Source organism: Prionailurus bengalensis, chromosome B2, assembly GCF_016509475.1.
Source record: "Prionailurus bengalensis isolate Pbe53 chromosome B2, Fcat_Pben_1.1_paternal_pri, whole genome shotgun sequence".
Taxonomy (NCBI): Eukaryota; Metazoa; Chordata; class Mammalia; order Carnivora; family Felidae; genus Prionailurus; species Prionailurus bengalensis.
The window spans coordinates 128,411,085-128,430,707 of record NC_057349.1 but is presented as its reverse complement, the minus strand read 5'-3'; the positions used below and the strand labels follow the sequence as shown (position 1 = coordinate 128,430,707).

The 19,623-nt window shown below is 35.4% G+C and overlaps 1 protein-coding gene across 5 annotated transcripts in view; it reads right to left on the bottom strand.

Annotated features, from left to right (window-relative positions):
- Window positions 1-19,623, bottom strand: part of ADGRG6 (adhesion G protein-coupled receptor G6) — a 139,331-nt gene that overhangs the window by 43,438 nt on the left and 76,270 nt on the right. For 4 of the 5 annotated variants that reach the window (XM_043592481.1, XM_043592479.1, XM_043592483.1 and 1 more), the window contains exons 5-10: window positions 18,046-18,114; window positions 15,724-15,807; window positions 9,768-9,853; window positions 7,044-7,096; window positions 6,012-6,074; window positions 2,771-2,913 (exon numbers count right to left, since the gene is read on the bottom strand). In XM_043592481.1, coding sequence (XP_043448416.1) covers window positions 2,771-2,913; window positions 6,012-6,074; window positions 7,044-7,096; window positions 9,768-9,853; window positions 15,724-15,807; window positions 18,046-18,114 — 498 coding nt within the window. The remainder of the gene's footprint in view (window positions 1-2,770; window positions 2,914-6,011; window positions 6,075-7,043; window positions 7,097-9,767; window positions 9,854-15,723; window positions 15,808-18,045; window positions 18,115-19,623) is intronic. The other variant, XM_043592482.1, reaches the window with a different exon arrangement.

Sequence of the window (19,623 nt, the reverse complement as noted above, 5' to 3'; positions counted from 1 at the left end):
CTGCCCCTCTCCCCCACTTGCTCACTCGCACGCTCTCTCTCAAGTTAAAAAATAGGGGCGCCTGGGTGGCTCAGTCGGTTAAGCATCTGACTTTGGCTCAGGTTATGATCTCAGGGCTATGAGTATGAGCCCAGCGTCAGGCTCTGTGCTGACAGCTTAAGCCTGGAGCCTGCTTCAGATTCTGTCTCCTTCTCTCTCTGCCCCTTTCCCCCTCATGCTCTGTCTCTCTCTCAAAAATAAATAAACATTATTTTTTTTAATAAATCAATAAACATTTAGGGGCACCTGGGTGGCTCAGTTGGTTGAGAGTCTGACTTCTGCTCAGATCATGATCTCACAGTTTGTGAGTTCGAGCCCCATGTCGGGCTCTATGCTGACAGCTCAGAGCCTGGAACCTGCTTTGGATTCTGTGTCTCCCTCTCTCTGCCCCTTCCCCACTCATGCTCTGTCTCTCAAAAATGAATCAATGGTAAAAAAATAATAATAAAAAATATTTTAAAAAATTAGTAAACCCTACATACAATGATGATCCTGAAAAATTCAAAATGCAGTACGATATTTTTCCAAAGGGAAAAGGCTATAAAATACTGTAGTCATTGAGTTGCTCGCATATTTTATGGAAAAATCTCCAGCTGTTCGGAAAGCATCTTCTGCCTGGAAGTTTGCTGAGAGGATAGTAAAAAGAGAGCTGTGAACCGGCACCACATGTCTCTCACACATGCCCTCACCCTCAAATCACCCCACCTGTTGTTTGAAAACTCTCTGGGCAAGTGTCATGACATAAATGATTCAGACTTTTCGATTTTTAAAACACCAGAATAAGAGCAATAGATCAACAAAATCTTGTTATTTCAGAACTGAAAAACAGCAAGTTATACCAGACAGACTGTTGGGAACTGGTGTTATAGTCACCAACTGAACATTCAAAGAACTCTCCCACCTACATTCTAAGGCTTCAAATTGCCAGGGTTTTGACCTTTATTTTTTTCAATTGGTACAAACTTTTCCTCATAGGCCCACTGGGCAGAAAAACAGTAAAGGGCAGAACTTAAAGTAGTAGAAATTACAAATCTAGGGATGCGGACAGTTTTCCGGGTTTCCTCAGCTTTCTAGAACAAAGACGAGGCCAGCTGACACTCACACGGCTTCCTGGTCATATGTAAGCTACTATTCCTCACGTTTCTTCCTCGTGGAGACTCATGTGTGAAAGGGTGGCCCATCTGTGAACAAGCAAGCACTCTCCCACAGAGGCTCAGGAACTGTCCATGCTGGGGCGCCTGGTGGCTCAGTCTGGGTAAGCGTCTGACTCTCGGTTTTGGCTCACTCAGGTCATGGTCTCACGCATCTGAACCTTGGATCAGGCTCTGTGCTGACAGTGCTTGGAATCCTCTCTCTCCCCGCGTCTTGCTGCCCCTCCCCACTTGTGTTCTCTCCCTCTCTCAGAATAAATAAACTTAAGAAGAAGAAGAAGGAGGAGGAGGAGGAGGAAGAAACTATTTGTGGTGACAACACGGATGGTTTGCATTCCGCCCTCTTTGAGTTCTCTGTAACTGTGTATGTTGACACATTACATATGGGTAGCTCCTCACAGAAACAGAGATTGTCTGCTTCTTTATCACGCCGGGATTGTGGCCTCAGTTACACCAGCTTCTTTGAGACTGAGGGCTGCCCACTGCCCTCGCTTCAGCCTCCTGCACATGTCTAAGGAAAAGTCTCAAAGTTTCCTTTTCTATGAATACACTTAATCGTAATATAATTATAATCACATAGCAACAGAGTAATAACTTTACTTTTCGTTGTCCATATTTGTGATCACTGATTTTTCTAAAATAGTTCCATCAAAGTTCATTCATTTATTTATTCAAGTATTTAAGTGCTGGGAATGTGCGAGGTTCCTGGGGAGGTGGGGAGTGAGGGTGTGAAAAAAACTAACATGTGTGCTCAAGTGAGAAGAGATTCCTGTTTAAGGAAAGCATCCATAAGAATGTCAGCAAGTCCAGTCAAACACTATGACCTTCTGATTTGTACAGTGCTCGAGGTATCTGGACAGCATGAAGTAGAGGCTCAAATGACCCTATTTACACATGACGATGTCATAAAACACATCACAGAAAAGATGACTTTGGGTTGTCTTTAAAACAATGGTGTGAGAAGCAGGTGGATGGTGGGAGCAGAGCAGAGCAGTGTGAGCCAGACCTAGAAAGGCATAAAAGGGCATGGCATGTCTGGGCAAGGGCAAGCGTTCCCGCGTGTGTGGCTGGAGCTCAGGACGTGAATCGTGTCTAGGTGGGAACTCAATCTAAACCCTGGATGACTCCCAGATTTCTGGCCTATCCCTGTGGAGACAGTGGTATCATTAACGAAGACAGAAAACATAAGATGTTTTCTTATATGGAATTGCCTTTTCCAAGATTTACCTCATTAGATGTACATGTACACACTCTTTATTCCTGCTGCTGAAGCCAATTCTGGTCAAGGCTATCCTGGCACTTTGCTCATATTCTTAGCGTTTCCAGAATATGTCCCCCACAAGAGTATAAACTCTCCTCTGCCCCTTTCATTCCCTTAGATTCATACGCGTTGAGTTGTTGTCTTTTACGTTAACCAGGTCACCCATTTGTTACAGCGCCACCAATAGGATGAATTTCATCATCAGAAAAAATAGTTTTAAATAAGCAAACGATGCACAATGGAAGAGTATTTCTGTGGCTGTTTCAGTTAAACCTGAATAGTTATATAGAATACTTATTAAAAACTTAAAGGAACTTACCCAGTTGTTTTACACTCACTGCATATAGCCTCAAGCCCTCATCCAGGGACTCATTATTGTTTAAGAGCTTCTGTTGAATGTCTTTTCCTTCTAAATTGGGATTGTTGGTAGCATTGTAAACTAGAAGGGCCCAAATCACCAACCTAGAAAAACATTTCAGATGGAATTGTTGGAATTGTTGGTTGATTTTTTTGGGGGGGCAGGGGGGTGTGGAATAACAGTATATTTGAATATGGTAGTAAGAGGGATGACCATGGAGTGTGGAGACTCAACAGGCCACGACACTCAAAACCTCCTATTACTGGATAAATTAGAATGTTAAAAATATCTACATATGAATAGATTATATTGAAAATATTGCATGTATAATTCTATTATATCGTATCATATAACCTCAGTTCTTTTGAGAAATGTTTTAAGTAATATTTATAGAGTACATGCAAGAAAGGGCCACACTTATGACTAATTCTTCATTGTTTCTTTATAGCCAATAATAAAGTTTTTTAGAAAAATTAAATTCCAACAAATATGACTAAAATGATCACTTGACTTTAAGATTATTAAGGGTATTACCATTTACAAATACGTTCCAATTTCTCCCGAACTGTGATAATGATTTTCCATCTTGATTGAAGCATTTGCCAAGTATGTTATATGGTGAAAAGTTATAAAATAAATACTTAAAATATACATGATGATCGGCCAGCATCCTGCAGAAGTCTACAGACTGTCTGACCTTGAACGTCTTTAAAAAGAAAATATTTCTAAGAGAAGCAGAGATGCATCCTAAAAGCCCCATAAAAACCTTTGGTTCTACATTTCAAAATAATGTAATTTTCTGTTCAACTGTAATCATAGCCATAGTCAATAGCAGAAATCAAAACATGTCGAAGTCAAGGTGGTAGCAATGCTTTTGAAATAAGTGCTCCCAGGAGAGAGGCATGGCATATCTAAGTTATAAAATTATGTGGGTATCAATAAAAATGAAATAGAGTACTGATATATTTGTGGTGCTAAAAAAAGAAATATTCCTTGAAATTATGCTATTCAAGGTCAGGTGAAATTAAAGAAGAGTTCTATTTTTTCCCCCTAAATATCTGCTCATCTCAAGGGCAAAGTGCTGAACTGTTCTCATAATTCAGTCTGAAAAGCTATTTATCTCTAAAATGATCTACTGCTTAGTGTTCATATATAAGTCATATTTCAGGATGAGCAAGACAAACAGTTATAAATATAATGGTGAACTGTCATCACTTAATAATTTTTTAAATGGCCTATAAAAAAAGTATCTTATGATTAAATTATTGTTGGAAGATAAGCTTTGCCACTCTAGTTACTGACAGCTTAGAGTTGGGAACATGACCTTTTACTTCTGTTGAATATTGAGAACATAATGAACACAATGTATCGGGATGATACTGAATACCCAAATTCAGCAATTCAAGAATGACCATGCATTTTCACAGGCCTTATCTCTGTATTTTCCTCTCTCATCCTGAAAACTGAAACTGTTTCATGGTTCCACAAAGTTCCATCAGTTGTTACCATCAATCACCCTTTATTTGAATAAACCAGTCTCTGCGGCTTTGGTTTCCTGTCTGGGCGATAGAGGAGGATAGCATTATCTGAGGTTATGGTCTGTGTTAAGTGTTACAATCAAATTGAAAGGAAAACTTTGGGGAAAAAAAGTGTGTGTAAAACTAGTAGATTGTGGTTTTGAGAAAACACTATGAGAGACTAAAAATTTATCAATGAACATAAGAGAAGTAGAGAGTAGGAAAAAAAAAAGAGGGGAGAATGTCTGTAAGAATACATTGTAAATAACTTTAAAATGATTAAAAATTTTTTTCAAACAATAAGCTTTTAAACAGTTTCAAAAAATTGTGAAACAAAGATTCATACCAAATAAAAACTACACATGTGGACTTTCCCATATATATGGTCTTGGTTCCCTCTCCATATTAATTTTCTGTGAAGCTACCCATTGGTTTGACAGACAACTGAAATGTCATGAATGTCAATGTCTTTCAAGCAAGAGTTTCCGAGGTACTGATGTATGCCAGTGATGGCAGACTTCAGTATTGCTGGGTAGTAGAAGAATCACAGAAGGTACACTAAAAAGGGCAATGCTGACTTCCTACAGAGGATATACCATTGAGGACACCCGCAACTTTGGCTGCCCCAATTGTTAGACAAAGTATCCAACAAAGGGATCTGTATCATGCGTCCATTATTCCAAGCTCAATATGATCTAGCAGCACAGGTTGGAGAAAAAGTTATTTGGCCAAACAGAGAAGTCCAGCCACCATTCAAGAATATAGCATTAACATAATTATTCTGTTCTTTAGATCATAAAGGAAAAGGAACTTTCTTTCCCTAATCGGATGTTTCAAGCCAATCTGTTGAAGATACACAGAAATGAAAAGTCTCAACTATAATTAAAAAAATTTTGCTTTTTTAATATTAAACAGAAAACAAAAAAAAAAGTAAGAAGAAATTCTCTGGTTAACTTTCATATGAAATTCTATTTTTGTCTTCTAGTAAGAATACATCACCTTAAAAGAAGTATATTCCATCATTACTGTTGTAAATCTATAAAATCAGTTCAGTCAATTGAAACGGAGTAAGAATTACATGAACTTTTCCTTTTCAACTACTTTTTTTTTCTTCTTTGGAGATGTAATAGACTACCTGACCACAACTAAATTTATTTCATTTAGGAGTTAAAGTTGTTTTTAATTATACCACCCTCTGAAGCTGGCCTGTGAATGCCAGTGGGTTCTGCAAAGTGGACAGATCTGTTAAATTACCTGCCTGGTTTTGATACGAATTTTAAAATGAAAACTTCTGAAAAGTAGCTATTACCCATATTATTAGATGCTACCATACATAAGCTTTAACTATCTTTTTTTCTTTGATGGTCTTTTTGAAATTTCAAATAAGATGTAATGGGTTATCATAAACTAGCTAGAAATACTAAATATAAAAACTCAGACATTTTAAGTGTTCTACTTCTGAATTATTTTTCATCAGATGTACATTTCTATCCACTCAATTATTTGATGGTTTTGACTATAAGAAAAAAAAAAACAAACCAGTGTGTATTAGTGCTAAAGAAATAAAAGTGCTACTTGATTAAAATGTTTCCCTCCTATTTCATTATTCTCATTTCTCTACCAGACAGTCAAAACAGGTGAGAGAAAGGATGTTACACTTTCTGTTAAGACTTTGTCAGTGTTACCTTGGATCATTTCCAATGCTTCTCTTGACTTTAATCTTGTCCTCTCCAGTGCTCAGGTGAAAACTATAAATACAAATATGTACATTCATTATCAACCTCATCTGCCACATCATCAACAACACAATTTGAGGAGGTGAAAGAAAGAAGCAAAATGAACATTCTAGGCCACTATTTCCAAATATGTGTCCTGAAAGTATAGTTCTTTCACATGTCTGAGAACAAATGGCTCCATGGTCAAGTAAGTTTGGCAGCCGTGTGCCAAGATTTTAAGATTCACAACACATGTTAGTATACTAAAGAATATGAGATGTTCAGATATAGATAGAGATGCACTCAGCTTAAGAATGTACTTCCGGGCTAATTCAACGTGATCCTTCTTCTGTGTTAACGACATTTGTCGGGTTCACAGAATACACATCTAGGTTTCATGAAACATACTTTTGAAAACTAACAATAAAACTATGGAAACAAGGTGCAGAGGAGGATATGTGGATTATACTATTTCCTAGGCAGTTATAGTATTTAAATATAATAGTAAAAGCTATTTTTGAAAAGCTAGGTGCAGACTATAGATATCTCATCTAACAGAAAAACAGTCTCCAAATTGGGGTGCTACAGATGGTCCACTGGGGTGTGAGATGAAACTAACAGGACTTCTAGGTATATGTGATTATCTTCTTTTAATTTATGGTATATTATAACATATACTGGCTAAGTAATGCACACACACAAATTTATTTGAAATCGCAAACATATTTTGGGAATACATACAATTTTTTTTTAAAGGTTGGGATCCATGATCAAAAAATTAAAACCAATTGCTACAGCCCTAAAGATTTTTGTGCACAGAAATCAAAAAATATAGAGTTGTTTTAGAAAGATTATAAATATGGTGCATGTGTGTGTGTACTTGTGCTGTGTGTGTGGGGTATAACCAGAGAGAGAGAGCATAGCGTTAAATGAGACTTTTTATTTACTTAAATAAGTAAATAAATTACTTTTTATTTCTTAAATAATTAATTCTGTCATTACCTGATATTGACCACGTAAACAGTGTAGTTCCAATTTTGGAAGGTTAAATTGAGCTGAAAAATACAATGGGAAAGAGTGATCTTTGATAACACTTTCTAAAAAAAAAAAAAATCTGAATCGAGTTTCTTCCCTCCCAAAAGATAAGCTGTTATTGGAATAATGCCCTGGGAAAATCCCAGAGAGCCAGAGTGAAAGAAAGGTGAAGATAACAGTTACTGGATCATTATATGCCAAGAACTTTGCAAAGGTTATTTCTTCGATCTCACAACAACTAATGAGATAGGTATTATCTACTCCTTCACCCTTATTTATGAAGAAACTGAGCTTCATGGAGAGAAATAGCTTGCCCAATGTCCTCAACTAAGAGGTAGCAGATCCCAGACTGAATCCCAAGTCTGTCTGGAAACAGTATACTTTCCTCTCTAGCCTGTATTATAATGGGCTCCACTATAATGGTTCTTCAAATTAGCCCACAGACTGAACGCTACACAGTTGTAAGAGGGTACATAGGAGGATTAGCACAATAAACAGCTTCGTATTCCTCATTCAACAAACACTGTAGCAGTAACACATCTTTTTCTAGTAACTATCATCTCATAAGGATATTAGTAAGAATAATTACAAATTAACAATACAAACCTTTTAAAAAAACAAAATGAGTTCAATATTATTGGGAACTATGTTTATTATTGTGTGGCTATTTAACAGCCTCATGGGTCTGAGCATCAGACTTTTTAAAGAAGGAACAGATTCTTCTCAGTATAAGTAACAATTACATTGTCCAATACAATCACAAATGGGATTTCCTTACTGATATGAGATCTTCCTATTTGTGTATCACCTCCAGAGGGATTTTTAGGAAAGCCGCTCTCCATTTAGAAATGATACATATATCCTAGTGTTTCAATTCGTTACTGGCTTTAATATGCCAGTCCAAAAAGTCAACAGCAGCATTTGTCATTATTAGACAATTTCACTCCTCCCCTCAAGTTTGTAACAGAATTTTTAATTACATACTATTGTTTCCTGTGGTCAACTTGTTTTAAAGCATATTCAAAATAAGGCTTTTCTTATGATGGACTCTTCAAAATAAGACTGTTTTGTCATATCAGTTATTCTTTAGATAGATAGATAGACAGATGATAGATAGATGATAGATAGATGATTGACAGATAGACAGACAGATAGATTAGACAGTCACCACTACCTCTCAACGTATTTAGCCTTGTTTTGCTACAAACAGCATATTTGCCAGGCTTCAGCATAAGAAAACCCATTTTTCTTCAAAATGTATACTCGAGTGACTTCAATCACAAAAACTGTGTGAACTGTAGTAGTGCTGTATATAAAGCAGTACAAAGTCCCACTGTATACTATAGATAGAAAATAAAATAGAAAAAATAGAAGCCTATGGAAAACAAAATTTTTGTTTTGGAGATGAAAATTAAAAAACGATAGGTGGTATCTATAAGGAAAATAAAATAAAATGATTTTTTTTAAATTGGAAATTACCAAAATTTTCATTAATAGAATACTGATTCAATAAATTAGCATAACCTAAATCTCCCTCAACAGAAGACTTAAGGGGTGCCTGGGTGGCTCAATCGGTTGAGCCTCTGACTTCAGCTCAGGTCATGATCTCACAGTTTGTGAGTTCGAGCCCTGCATGGGGCTCTGTGCTGACAGCTCAGGGCCTGGAGCCTGCTTCGGATTCTGTGTCTCCCTCTCTCTCTGCTCCTCCCCTGCTCACACTCTGTCTCTCTCTCTCAAAAATAAAGATAGATTAAAAAAAACAAAAACAAAAACAAAAACAGAAGACTTAAATGACCAGACAGTCACATAATGGAATACTATGCACCTTTAAAAAAGAATAAAAAGAAAACTTAGATAAGGAAGGTCTCTGTGTACTTTGATGGAAACCTGGCAATTACAAAAATAAGTACAATGATATGTAAGATATGCTCTTAGTGAAAAACAGGAGGAAAAATACAAATCTATAGTCCTTTTAAAAAATGTTTATTTATTTTTAAGAAAGGGGGGGAGGGGCAGAGAGAGAGAGAGGGGAAACAGAGGATCCAAAGCAGGCTCTGCTGTGCTATCAGCACAGAGACTGATACAGGGCTCGAATTCATGAACTATGAGATCATGACCTGAGCCAAAGTCGGACAGTTAACCAACTGAGCCACCCAGATACCCCAAGAATATATAGCCTTGTTTTCTTTTATATGCACAAAGAAATTCAGGGCGGGGGAACAAACAAGAAAAACTAACAATGACTTCTAAGCAGAGAAGCTCATCCACGGAGATGAGCTACAAAGATGGTCAGAATACTTTCACGATATATTTTGTTATACTTTTTGGTTTATGAATCAAACATTCAAACAATTAAATAAAAAATATAGAATCTACTTTTTAAAAGCTATGCTGAAAATGTAGGGATATAATAGTAAATAAAGATAACTATCAAAATATATTTCTATTTGTGTGGTACTTTCCTTATTTAGACATTAATCATCTATGAGGCTTGTCCTTGATTCAAATGTCACTCCCTCACTATGCATCAGCATACACCTTACTTCTATGTCTATTCATAGTAAGCATAAGGAACAGTGTTTGTGTTTCAGTATGATCTACGGACTCAATAACCCAGACAGTAGATTCCTTTGCAGGTTTCCAGAGGTTAAAGGTTTCAAATCACAAAAGAAATTATATAAGTTCACTTACCCATTCTGCCACCTTGTTCTGTACTTTAACCTCAGGGTGATGAAGGATGTTTTGAATCACTATGGAAATTCTAAAGATAATTCCATCTGTCCATTGGAAATAGGATTTAGCCGTTAATTATCTTTTATAGTCCTACAATTATCAATTTAAATATACAATCACACAATTTCACACAATGTAAAAGAAATGACTTCTGTTGGAGAAACAGGCTTCTAGTTACGGAATAAGTCACAGTAATAAAAGGTACAGTATAGAAAATACCATCAATAGTATTGTAATAGTGTTGTGTGTTGATAGATGGTAGCTACACTTTCAGTGAGCACAGCATCACACACAGACTTGTGGAATACCTGAAACTAACTAACATTGTGTGTCAACTACACTTCGATTAAGAAAAAACTAAAAAAAACAAAAACAAAAACAAAAACACTTTCTACACAGGTACAGAAAAGTTGAGATATTTTGACTTAATGCTCATTGACCTTTGCAACTGCTTAGCAAGAGTTATCAATTAGTTTATTCTGAGAAATAACCCATTTCTCCTACATTATCACCTATATATGTTTCTTTAATTCTATAGATTTTGGATATTTACTCTAATTTTTTCATGACTTTCTCATGTACAATTTGATCTCATGTAATAAGAAATTATCATTTTTTTTGTACCTTGTAAAGAATGACAGGTTTTTGGGGGGTGAAAACTTAAGTGGGATGATGGGCAGAAGTTAGCTTGAGAAAGAACAGATACACAAATATTTGTTGCCCTCTGCTCCTTACTCTCCAGCCCCCCCCCACAGCGTTTACTTCTAAGTCATTCACCAGATTTTTCATCAAAATTCCATAAATATAGTCGCTTGTATCAAAATAAAGGGGGGAGGGAAGAAAGAATATTTGCAGATAGAATTTTAACTGGACTAAGTTGCTTTAAAAAGAAAACTTTATGTGAGAAGAAGGTTCTGCTTTTTTCTTTTGGGGATCTTTAAAGTAGTCTGATGTATTTTTTTTTTTTTTGTAAATGCAAATCAAAGTCACCACCCAAGGTTTGCTGAATCTCTCTAGATGTGTGTTATAGGATACCTTACTATAAATAGCTAATGAGAAAAATATCATTTTAAAATATGTTAGGTTATATATAGAAACGAATTGATTCTCCATTATTTTGTCAATCATCTTTCTTCATGCTTATATTTTGGTAAGTCTTCAGGAAAGTATGCATAGAAAATGTAGAAAGTATATAATTTAAATACTGTTGGGGAATAGATTTAATGAAAAATTTGGAAAGTCAGTAGAAAATACATAAAACTCTGCCTCTGGAAATCCCCATATCTACCAAAATGCAAATTCCAGTCCCACTACCAAAGGAATGTTTTTCCAGCATGGGGTCAGAATCTCACACTAAAACTTTTGCCGCTCCCAGAGGTAATAGTATAAATACATGAAATTGGTACAAGTCCAAGGACAAGTGGGTTTAACTTAATGCAGACTAGGTTATTTCAGCTTCTAAAACTCTTCAGGTATTTTAATGAAGTTGATTTTATGTTCCTCTAAAAATATTCTGAATTTAAAATACTTAGAGGAATATATTAAAAACAAATGATAATAATTCAGATTAACAAAACCCATTCAGACTGTATATCTCATCAAATAAAATTATGGGTATTCTGAAAGAAGAAATTCAAATTGCAGAGGTCCCAGAGTTATTCCAGGATCCTGAGGACAATTCTGGGAATGTTCACTTGTGCCAGCAGAGTAGCTGAAAAGCCACCACTAGATGGAGACGTAAAGCATGTGTTTAAGACCAGTATTCTTTCCCTCTCAGGAAAATATTGCAAAATACTAAAAATCATTATTTTTAATCACTGAGATTTCTGAAATGTTTTGGAAACATTTAAGATGTTTTAATTTAAATTTTAGATATCTGCTTCCTCATTTTTCAATTTGCTGTTATTTATAAAGGAGAAAGACCTCATATCAGAGATAATCTAAATGAATTTATAAATATAGTACTCTCCCTAGAGTTATATTGCTTACAGCAAATAAAATATGTGAACACAGAAAACAACATAACATCTTGTGTTACAGATTCTCCTGTGTTATAGATCACTTTCAAAGTCATTTCTTTTCAGAAGCCTTGGAATGAAGTATCCATATACTCAAGGGAGTCTACTTGTTAAACTTACTTAAAATTTCTGAATAACACAGTCAACAACTAAACATGAGAAATTCCCAGGAGTGGACTGTCAACACTAGATAAAATGTCCACCAAAGAACTGGTAAGAAGGGTTTTGGTTTGCAGCAAAATAATTGGCTTAAGCATTGCCATTGCAGAAAATACACAATTAAGACACACTAAGGCAGGCTTTCCCATGTCATTCTAGAGGTCAAGTGGTCCTCTATAGATGTAACAACTCTCACAGTGTCTCATTAGAAAAGCTTATTACAAATTTTCATATATTCCAGAGACTTCAAAAGCTGTACGTATTATCCTACTAATGGCATCCAAGCCAGAAGAATTCATGATAGACATTTCTTGGGGGGAAAAAAAGTATTTAAGAGTATATCCATTTTCCAATTAGATAACTCTTTCATCCATGCAGGACTTCAAAGCAGAAATCATTGCTTATCATTACAGACGTGGCATCAAAATGGTATTGCTGTCTATAGGTCTTTCTCCAATTAATCATTTTTTTGGTCCTTAACACCCTTTTCAGAGTTTCTTAAAAGATATAGAAACGAGACTACTTTATTCTATATTGAAGGGTGTGAAGTATAGGTTTGAAAGGCAGATTTTAAAATATTTATTTGAAAAGACAGATGTTAAAATATAAACCAAATGTTATTTTAGAGTCAAAATGATGTCTTTGGACCAGTGATGAGGCAATTATAACACATAAGTAGCATTTATAAGAAGACTAGAGTCCTGCTCATCCTATACACACGATTTCTTTTTTTTTTTTTTAATTTTTTTTTTTCAACGTTTATTTATTTCTGGGACAGAGAGAGACAGAGCATGAATGGGGGAGGCGCAGAGAGAGAGGGAGACACAGAATCGGAAGCAGGCTCCAGGCTCTGAGCCATCAGCCCAGAGCCCGACGCGGGGCTCGAACTCACAGACCGCGAGATCGTGACCTGGCTGAAGTCGGACGCTTAACCGACTGCGCCACCCAGGGGCCCCTACACACGATTTCTTTAGATAACAAGAATGTAAAGCTAGAATGATTGTCTGGTCCATACATACACCCAGAGAGTAAATTTATGTTAAGGAACTAGAAGCAGTGGTACAATGAATACTTGTAAGCTAGGCTTTTTTCAAACAATAATAAGGACTAACAGAGTTAGTTCCTTGCTTGGGTTACTTGTGTTGACCCCACAAAATTTAATATCCAGGGGCACTGGAGTGATGCTTCAAGCACAGAAAATAAGATTTGGTATGCAAATAATAACTGACTCAAGAGCTTTCCTTAAGAATGTAATGTAAAAGGCACAAAAAAATTATTTGTGGGAATACCTCGGTTATCCGTTACAGACTGAAATATCTGTTTATGAAAAGTAACTTAAAGATTTTCCTAGTATACAATCTGAGGTATCAAAGTCCTATTGAAAATAACAAAAGGAAGTTTACATAGGAACATTTCACAAAGTCTAGGAAAACGCATTTCATCGATACACTGAAGAAGTCTGTCTGTCAATCTCGATCCCTGCCCACCCCCTACACCAGCATATCATCATTGGTAGACTCAGCAAAACTCTTCGATAGTCTGGAGTTTAAAGGATTGGGTACGATAGATAGATGACAAATTTGATAGCTGTACCTATCTTTCTTACAGTCCACAAAATAGGATTCTCTAATATATCAGATCATGATAAGCCTGAGAATGTTTACTGTATCCATTTCCCGAGGAATAAGAGAAGTGTATCTGGAGTTGCTGACAGTATGTGAATGATTTAGACATGACCTTAAGTTCCATTTATTCACAAGGTGAACAAGTAATTCTCTTTCCAATTATTTCTAACTTGACTACATCAAAGAAAAAATATTAATTAGATTACAGTCTGCCTCTAACACTTTGTTACTCTCCCTTTTTAAAAAGATAGTGAAGGTGTAGTGAAGGTGTAGAGATACAAGAAAACAAGAGGAGATGGAGAGAATTTAATAACATTGTTTTCATTATATTCATTTTCATTTTTCATTTCTATTTTACAACAGTGTTACAACAGCAATATCAATTTTCCCAAATAAACACAAATGCTTAAGTAAAAATGTGAGTCGATTTAGGAACAAAACCTATTAAATCAATAGTATAGGTGGCTAAATATATGGTAAAAATTGTTCAGATGGTACACAGATTGGAGGACGTGATTTTGAGAATATTTCTACCACATGATGACTTTTGAGTATTTTTAAATGCCAGGACTGCATTTTTTATCCAGAATCATCTAAATTAGGTTTTTCCCTCTAATGTAGTCAAGTCAAACCATTTTAACTGATTCTAACATTTGCTCGCTTTGTTGAAACCCCATTGAAGGTTATGACGCAGAGAGAGATGGCTGAACAAGGCTCTCTTCAAGAATGTCAGAAATGACATGACTGAGTGAATACAGCTCCACTCTACCAAAGTCAAGGACTCTGAAGCATCATATAAACGTTCTTGGGCAGTAGAGGACGTGCCAGTCCTGGAGGGAGAATGCCACAGAGGCTCTTTGTATGTTCGTACAAAGAGCGAAATACTTAGTTAGAATTATAATATTCCCATCTACTGGCTGGAGTCCATGTGAAATATGCACTGGAAACTTCAGCTGTTGCTGCTTTTTCCTGGGGGTTGCTGGAATGTCTGCCCCATCATAAATCTCCTTGGTGTAACTACCAGAATAACCATAAACACTTCCCTGAATCGATGTCTTTATAACTGTAGTGAAATTTAGATCTATGTTTCATGTAAAATATTCCATACTTCCAATTTAAATGTCCTTACAGAGGAAGTTGGTATAACCCCCGAAGCCAAAGAAAAAATGAACTATGTGGGTTTCTTTTCTCTGGGTTTTTGTCCTTGGTGATATAGTGCAGATGTTTTGGCCTCACAAGTGAAATGATTGGGGTTGAGAAAATTCCTTTGTTTCTAATAGCTCATATTTGAGAATATTACTGTATTCAAGGCAATGCTGTGGTCAGCTGATTGGAATTTCTCTTTTCTAGAAGAAACTTAAATCATTTACTCCGAATTACCAAAAGGCTATGTGGTCCATATAGGTAGCAGACTAAATAATAATTCAAGTTACCTGGCATTTCCCTGCTCATATCTTATATCCTATTAACTGACATATTTGCCAATTACAAATAATATATAGAGTGAAGTATATATGGAAAAAAAGTCAAGAAGTACTGGCACTTAACTGAAATTTTGTCAGCCAAAAATGGACTTAGTTGATACACAATCACATTCTAACCATTATTCTTCAAAAAATAAAAACAGACAGCAACGTATTACCATATAAATTGATCTAAATGTCACGAACGCTTAAACATAAAAGTTGATTTCAGTGAGAAATTACATCACCAGCATTAATTTTTTTGAAATCATAAAGTTCCTTAAAAAACTGGTTTCGTGAAGAGAATAGTCTGACAAAATACCATGAATATTTTTTCAGATATTTCATATAAAGCAAATTAATTCCTTTTAATTAAGTGCCTTTCTCTTAGAGCTTCCTTTGAAAGCAATGTTAGCGAAAAGTGCATGAGAGTAGTACTGGAAATGTGGTCATTCCACTGGTCATTAGAAAAAGGAACTCAAGGGATTCAAGGGACATCGATTTATTTTACTAACCTTACAAATGTACAAATGTTCCCAATTATTCCACAAACAGAAATTTTGTTTGACGCTTAGGTATCCCCACCTTTAGAATACAATTTGCTATCACATCAGACATACTACAAATATAAAAGGTAGTAATTTCTTACCATTCCTTTGTTTATCGATTCTATTAGTAACAGGCATGTTAGTGGTGACAGTGGGTGGTGTAGTACTAGGAGGGTCTACAGTAGCTGGTAATAAAGATGAGAGAGATATAATTTTGCAAGGAGCAATGACAGTTAATATGGATGAGCACTCTATAATTAATGCTTGAAAATATATAGAGGAGGAATAGGAACCGTTTCTTGCTACTAACTACAACAGACTCTAGGGTTATAATGCGTAAAATGAAGCAATGCTTCCTATGGCACATTAAGAATCACTTCATATGGCCTTTGGTATTAGAATGCACAGGAGTCTGGAGTTGGCACAATGGAACAGGAGAAAGAACGTCGAGGTTCTAGACCCAGGTCTGCCATTAACAGGTTAATGACCACGTAGTGGTTTACTAATTCAATCTTTCTAGAACTCGATTTCCTAAGTTTGTATTAAAAAAAAAAAAAAAAGAAAAAGAAAAAAAGAAGGTCGCAGAAGGCAGTCTGCACCTCACCTGTCAGCTTTCTAAACTAAGTTAGTCTTCCTGATATGCTGAGGCTAGAGAACTAAAGTCTCAGAAGAAAATGTATATCTCCTTGAGAAGATAAATGTAAACAAAACAAAGAGAATAAAATGTATACACTATATGGAATATAAATGTATAGAATCAACCATTTACAGATCTCAGTAACTCTACTAAACATTGACAGATAAAATGAATTTCATAAGGACAAGCCTTACAGGGAGGCCATTTTCAAGGAATTATGTCATAGCTATGCTTTTTATACTATTAAAACATCCAAGATTAAACCTTTATGTAGTGCTTTAATAGCTTTCTAAGAGACTCAAAGAGTTATATATGTAGTAAAATAGTATCAGTTTATCTTAGGAGTATGCTTATATTAGATGTACATTTGTATGTACAATGGCCATTTCTTATATATCTCAATTTACAATTACCTAAATTTAAAAACGTTTAAGTGATTGTGACTACCTTCTGAAAGCTAAATTCTTTGACTCAAAATATACATCCTTAACTAAAATGATTTTCCATTTCAAAATAATAAATAATGCTTAAGAATTTATTTTTTAAAATAATGGACAATCAACTATATTTATCGTAGTGCAAAATACATCAATGAACATGAAAATGCTTTTTGGTCACTTAGGACACGAGGGGGAAAATGCTGGGCTTTCCTGCCCAGCATCAGAGACTCAGGAATCAGTTTTATAGACGTCTCAGATTAAAAGAAAAAAAATTTAAACCCTTCTGATCTTGAACTAAGCACAATTAATGTTTCTTTCTATTTTATATAACTATTTTAAAACTATGCTGATTTTGGACACCACATAATGACTTTATTTTTATAGGTCGTTCAAATGACTTTATTTTTCTAGGTTATTCATCAGTAATGATATCAAGAAATAATGTATCAGAAAAGAAGCAAAGATAATACTGAATTACATCTACCCCTACACTAGAACCACAGAAGAGAGCTGAGGTTTTGATCCACTTCGAAGCCCTTCTATAACCCCTTCTATAATCGGAGAATCATTCTCCGATTCTCTTAATAAGAGATCCAGCTTTTTCAAAGGCACTGTCATGATTCTTAATGTGGTACATAGAACATGCTATGTCATAAAGAAATATTTAATAGAACAAATGGATGAAATGGGTCATGAGTAATTAGGAAGAGCAATGATAAAATTAAAGCAAAATATTTATATTATTATCTCAAAACTTACATGACTTTAATTATATATTATTAGCATGCAACTATCTAATAATAATATATAATTGGAATACTGGCCATAATATAGTCAATGTGAATTATAATAATAAAATTACATTAAAATTAGTTTAATATAAGTATTTTCATCTTAATATTTAAGTTATATTATACACCATAAATTGCCTTATAATCTTGTCATAAGCTTAACTGAATATTTAACTTAATTATCCCCTTCTTTGTCGCACATGAATACTTTTTTCAAAACAGTGCGTGACTATATTTATACCGGAACTTTGCAATAATCTTGAAAATAAAAAGAGAAAAAAATGAAATAAATCCCTGTTTAATAGCATATAATCATTCACATTTTAAAAACCTCATGCTTTATGGAAATATGGTCATCTAGTGTGTGAATGCATTCTTTCTCCACAGTGTATGTACTATGCACCCACACAACTAAGACACAGCCAGAAATTCTTCTGTTTTGCTGGGCTTTGGCTTCTCAAGTGAAAATTAAGATAATAATCAAAATAACTTCAAACACATTACCCAAAATAGCAAGTAGGACACAGAGTCCAGAGGACAACGCTGGCTCCCTACCTTGGCAGAGGGTCCCCAGATCTGCACAGTTGGCTAGTTCTGTGGCCGGGAGTGGGATCAGGTAGGAACCTTGATCAATACAAAAGGATGACACAAGTTACCTAAATTTCGGATTTAATGGCATTATCCAAGAAAAAAAAAAAAATCCATGAATCTTCTGGTTGGCATAATAGGAGCAGACCTAGAAGTGTCCAGCAATAACACTCCAACATCAAGAAAGTCTCTCAATCTTCGGGTCTTCATTTCCACAAATGTAAAATCAAGTTACCAACATTTCCCTCAAAATCTGTAACTCCACTTATTGACACTTCACAGATGAAAGCAAGAGAAGTGCTCCTGCCCATTAGAGTTTGTGTAAAAAGTCCGGGGCCTTTTCATAGAATAGATTTAGAAATCCATATAAATAAAGTAATATAAACATCAAAGGTAAGTTCCAAAAGTGAATTTGGATATTATTAATATTCATAAAATGCATATTTCTGGTTCACAGGCACCAGCGTATGCTATTTGCAATCCCAGAAATATGCTTCTGTGACTTCAAATTGGTCTCTGTGTCTCTTCATTTCAAACTTTTTTTTACTGACACATCCTCAGCAAGAAAGAAGTTTAGAGTTGATTTTTTAGTAAAAGTTCTGGGAACCTGGGTGACATGGCATTACTGGAGTAGAGTAGGAATGATCAGATATATAGGTAACAGATACTTGTGGAGGGCCTTATAGAATGCTGGCCCCATGAACGGTGGGGCTCTGTCTTCCACTGGTGAATCCCACACACCTAGTAGATGGGTACTCAAGCTTTACTGAACAAATTTCTAGATGCATCATCAATGGTTGATAACATTTTGAATTCTTTCTTAAAGGAAACTATGAAAGGAAACTAAGTAAGAAAATTAGATTTTAAATTTGAAACCGCCTTTGAGTCTCCATGGACAGGTAAAAGAGAAGATACAATAATAGTAAATAATATTAATAATTCAGACTTGAGTACAGTGAGGATGTCAAGAAAGTGATGGATACAAGACATCTGAAGATAGAATGTACAACATTTGGTAACTAATTGGAGGAGAAGGCTAGGGGATAGACTAGGGGACATTTTTCTGGTTTCCAGCTTGAGAAATTGGTACATAATGATCTCATAAAAGGAAAGAGGAAATACTAAAAGAAAACTTAGGTGAGGTGGAATGAACAGTAAGTCCAGTAATGAGAAATGAGGTGCCTGTGTGACATCTGGATACGCGGGCAGGTGTACACATTTTTGTTGAGAGGTCTAGCCAAGAAACTATGCCACAGAATCTACAGACGTGTCTGGGATGACTCAAGCTAGAGTGTAGATTTGATGGAATCATAGACATTCCTATATTTAAGTATCATACTATTTAAAAAGTAAAAGAGCTCTAAATTTGAGAAGTAAAACCAGTTCTGGTAGAAGGTGGTTTTACAGAAATTTCACAGAGGGCGTGGCTGTGTCAAGTCAAGAATGATCAAAACCGAGAAGATGTTTAACTTTACATTGGAATTCTGGTAGTAGCTGTACAGGAATTAGTTTCAGTAGCATGGGAATGAAGAACAAATGACCGCC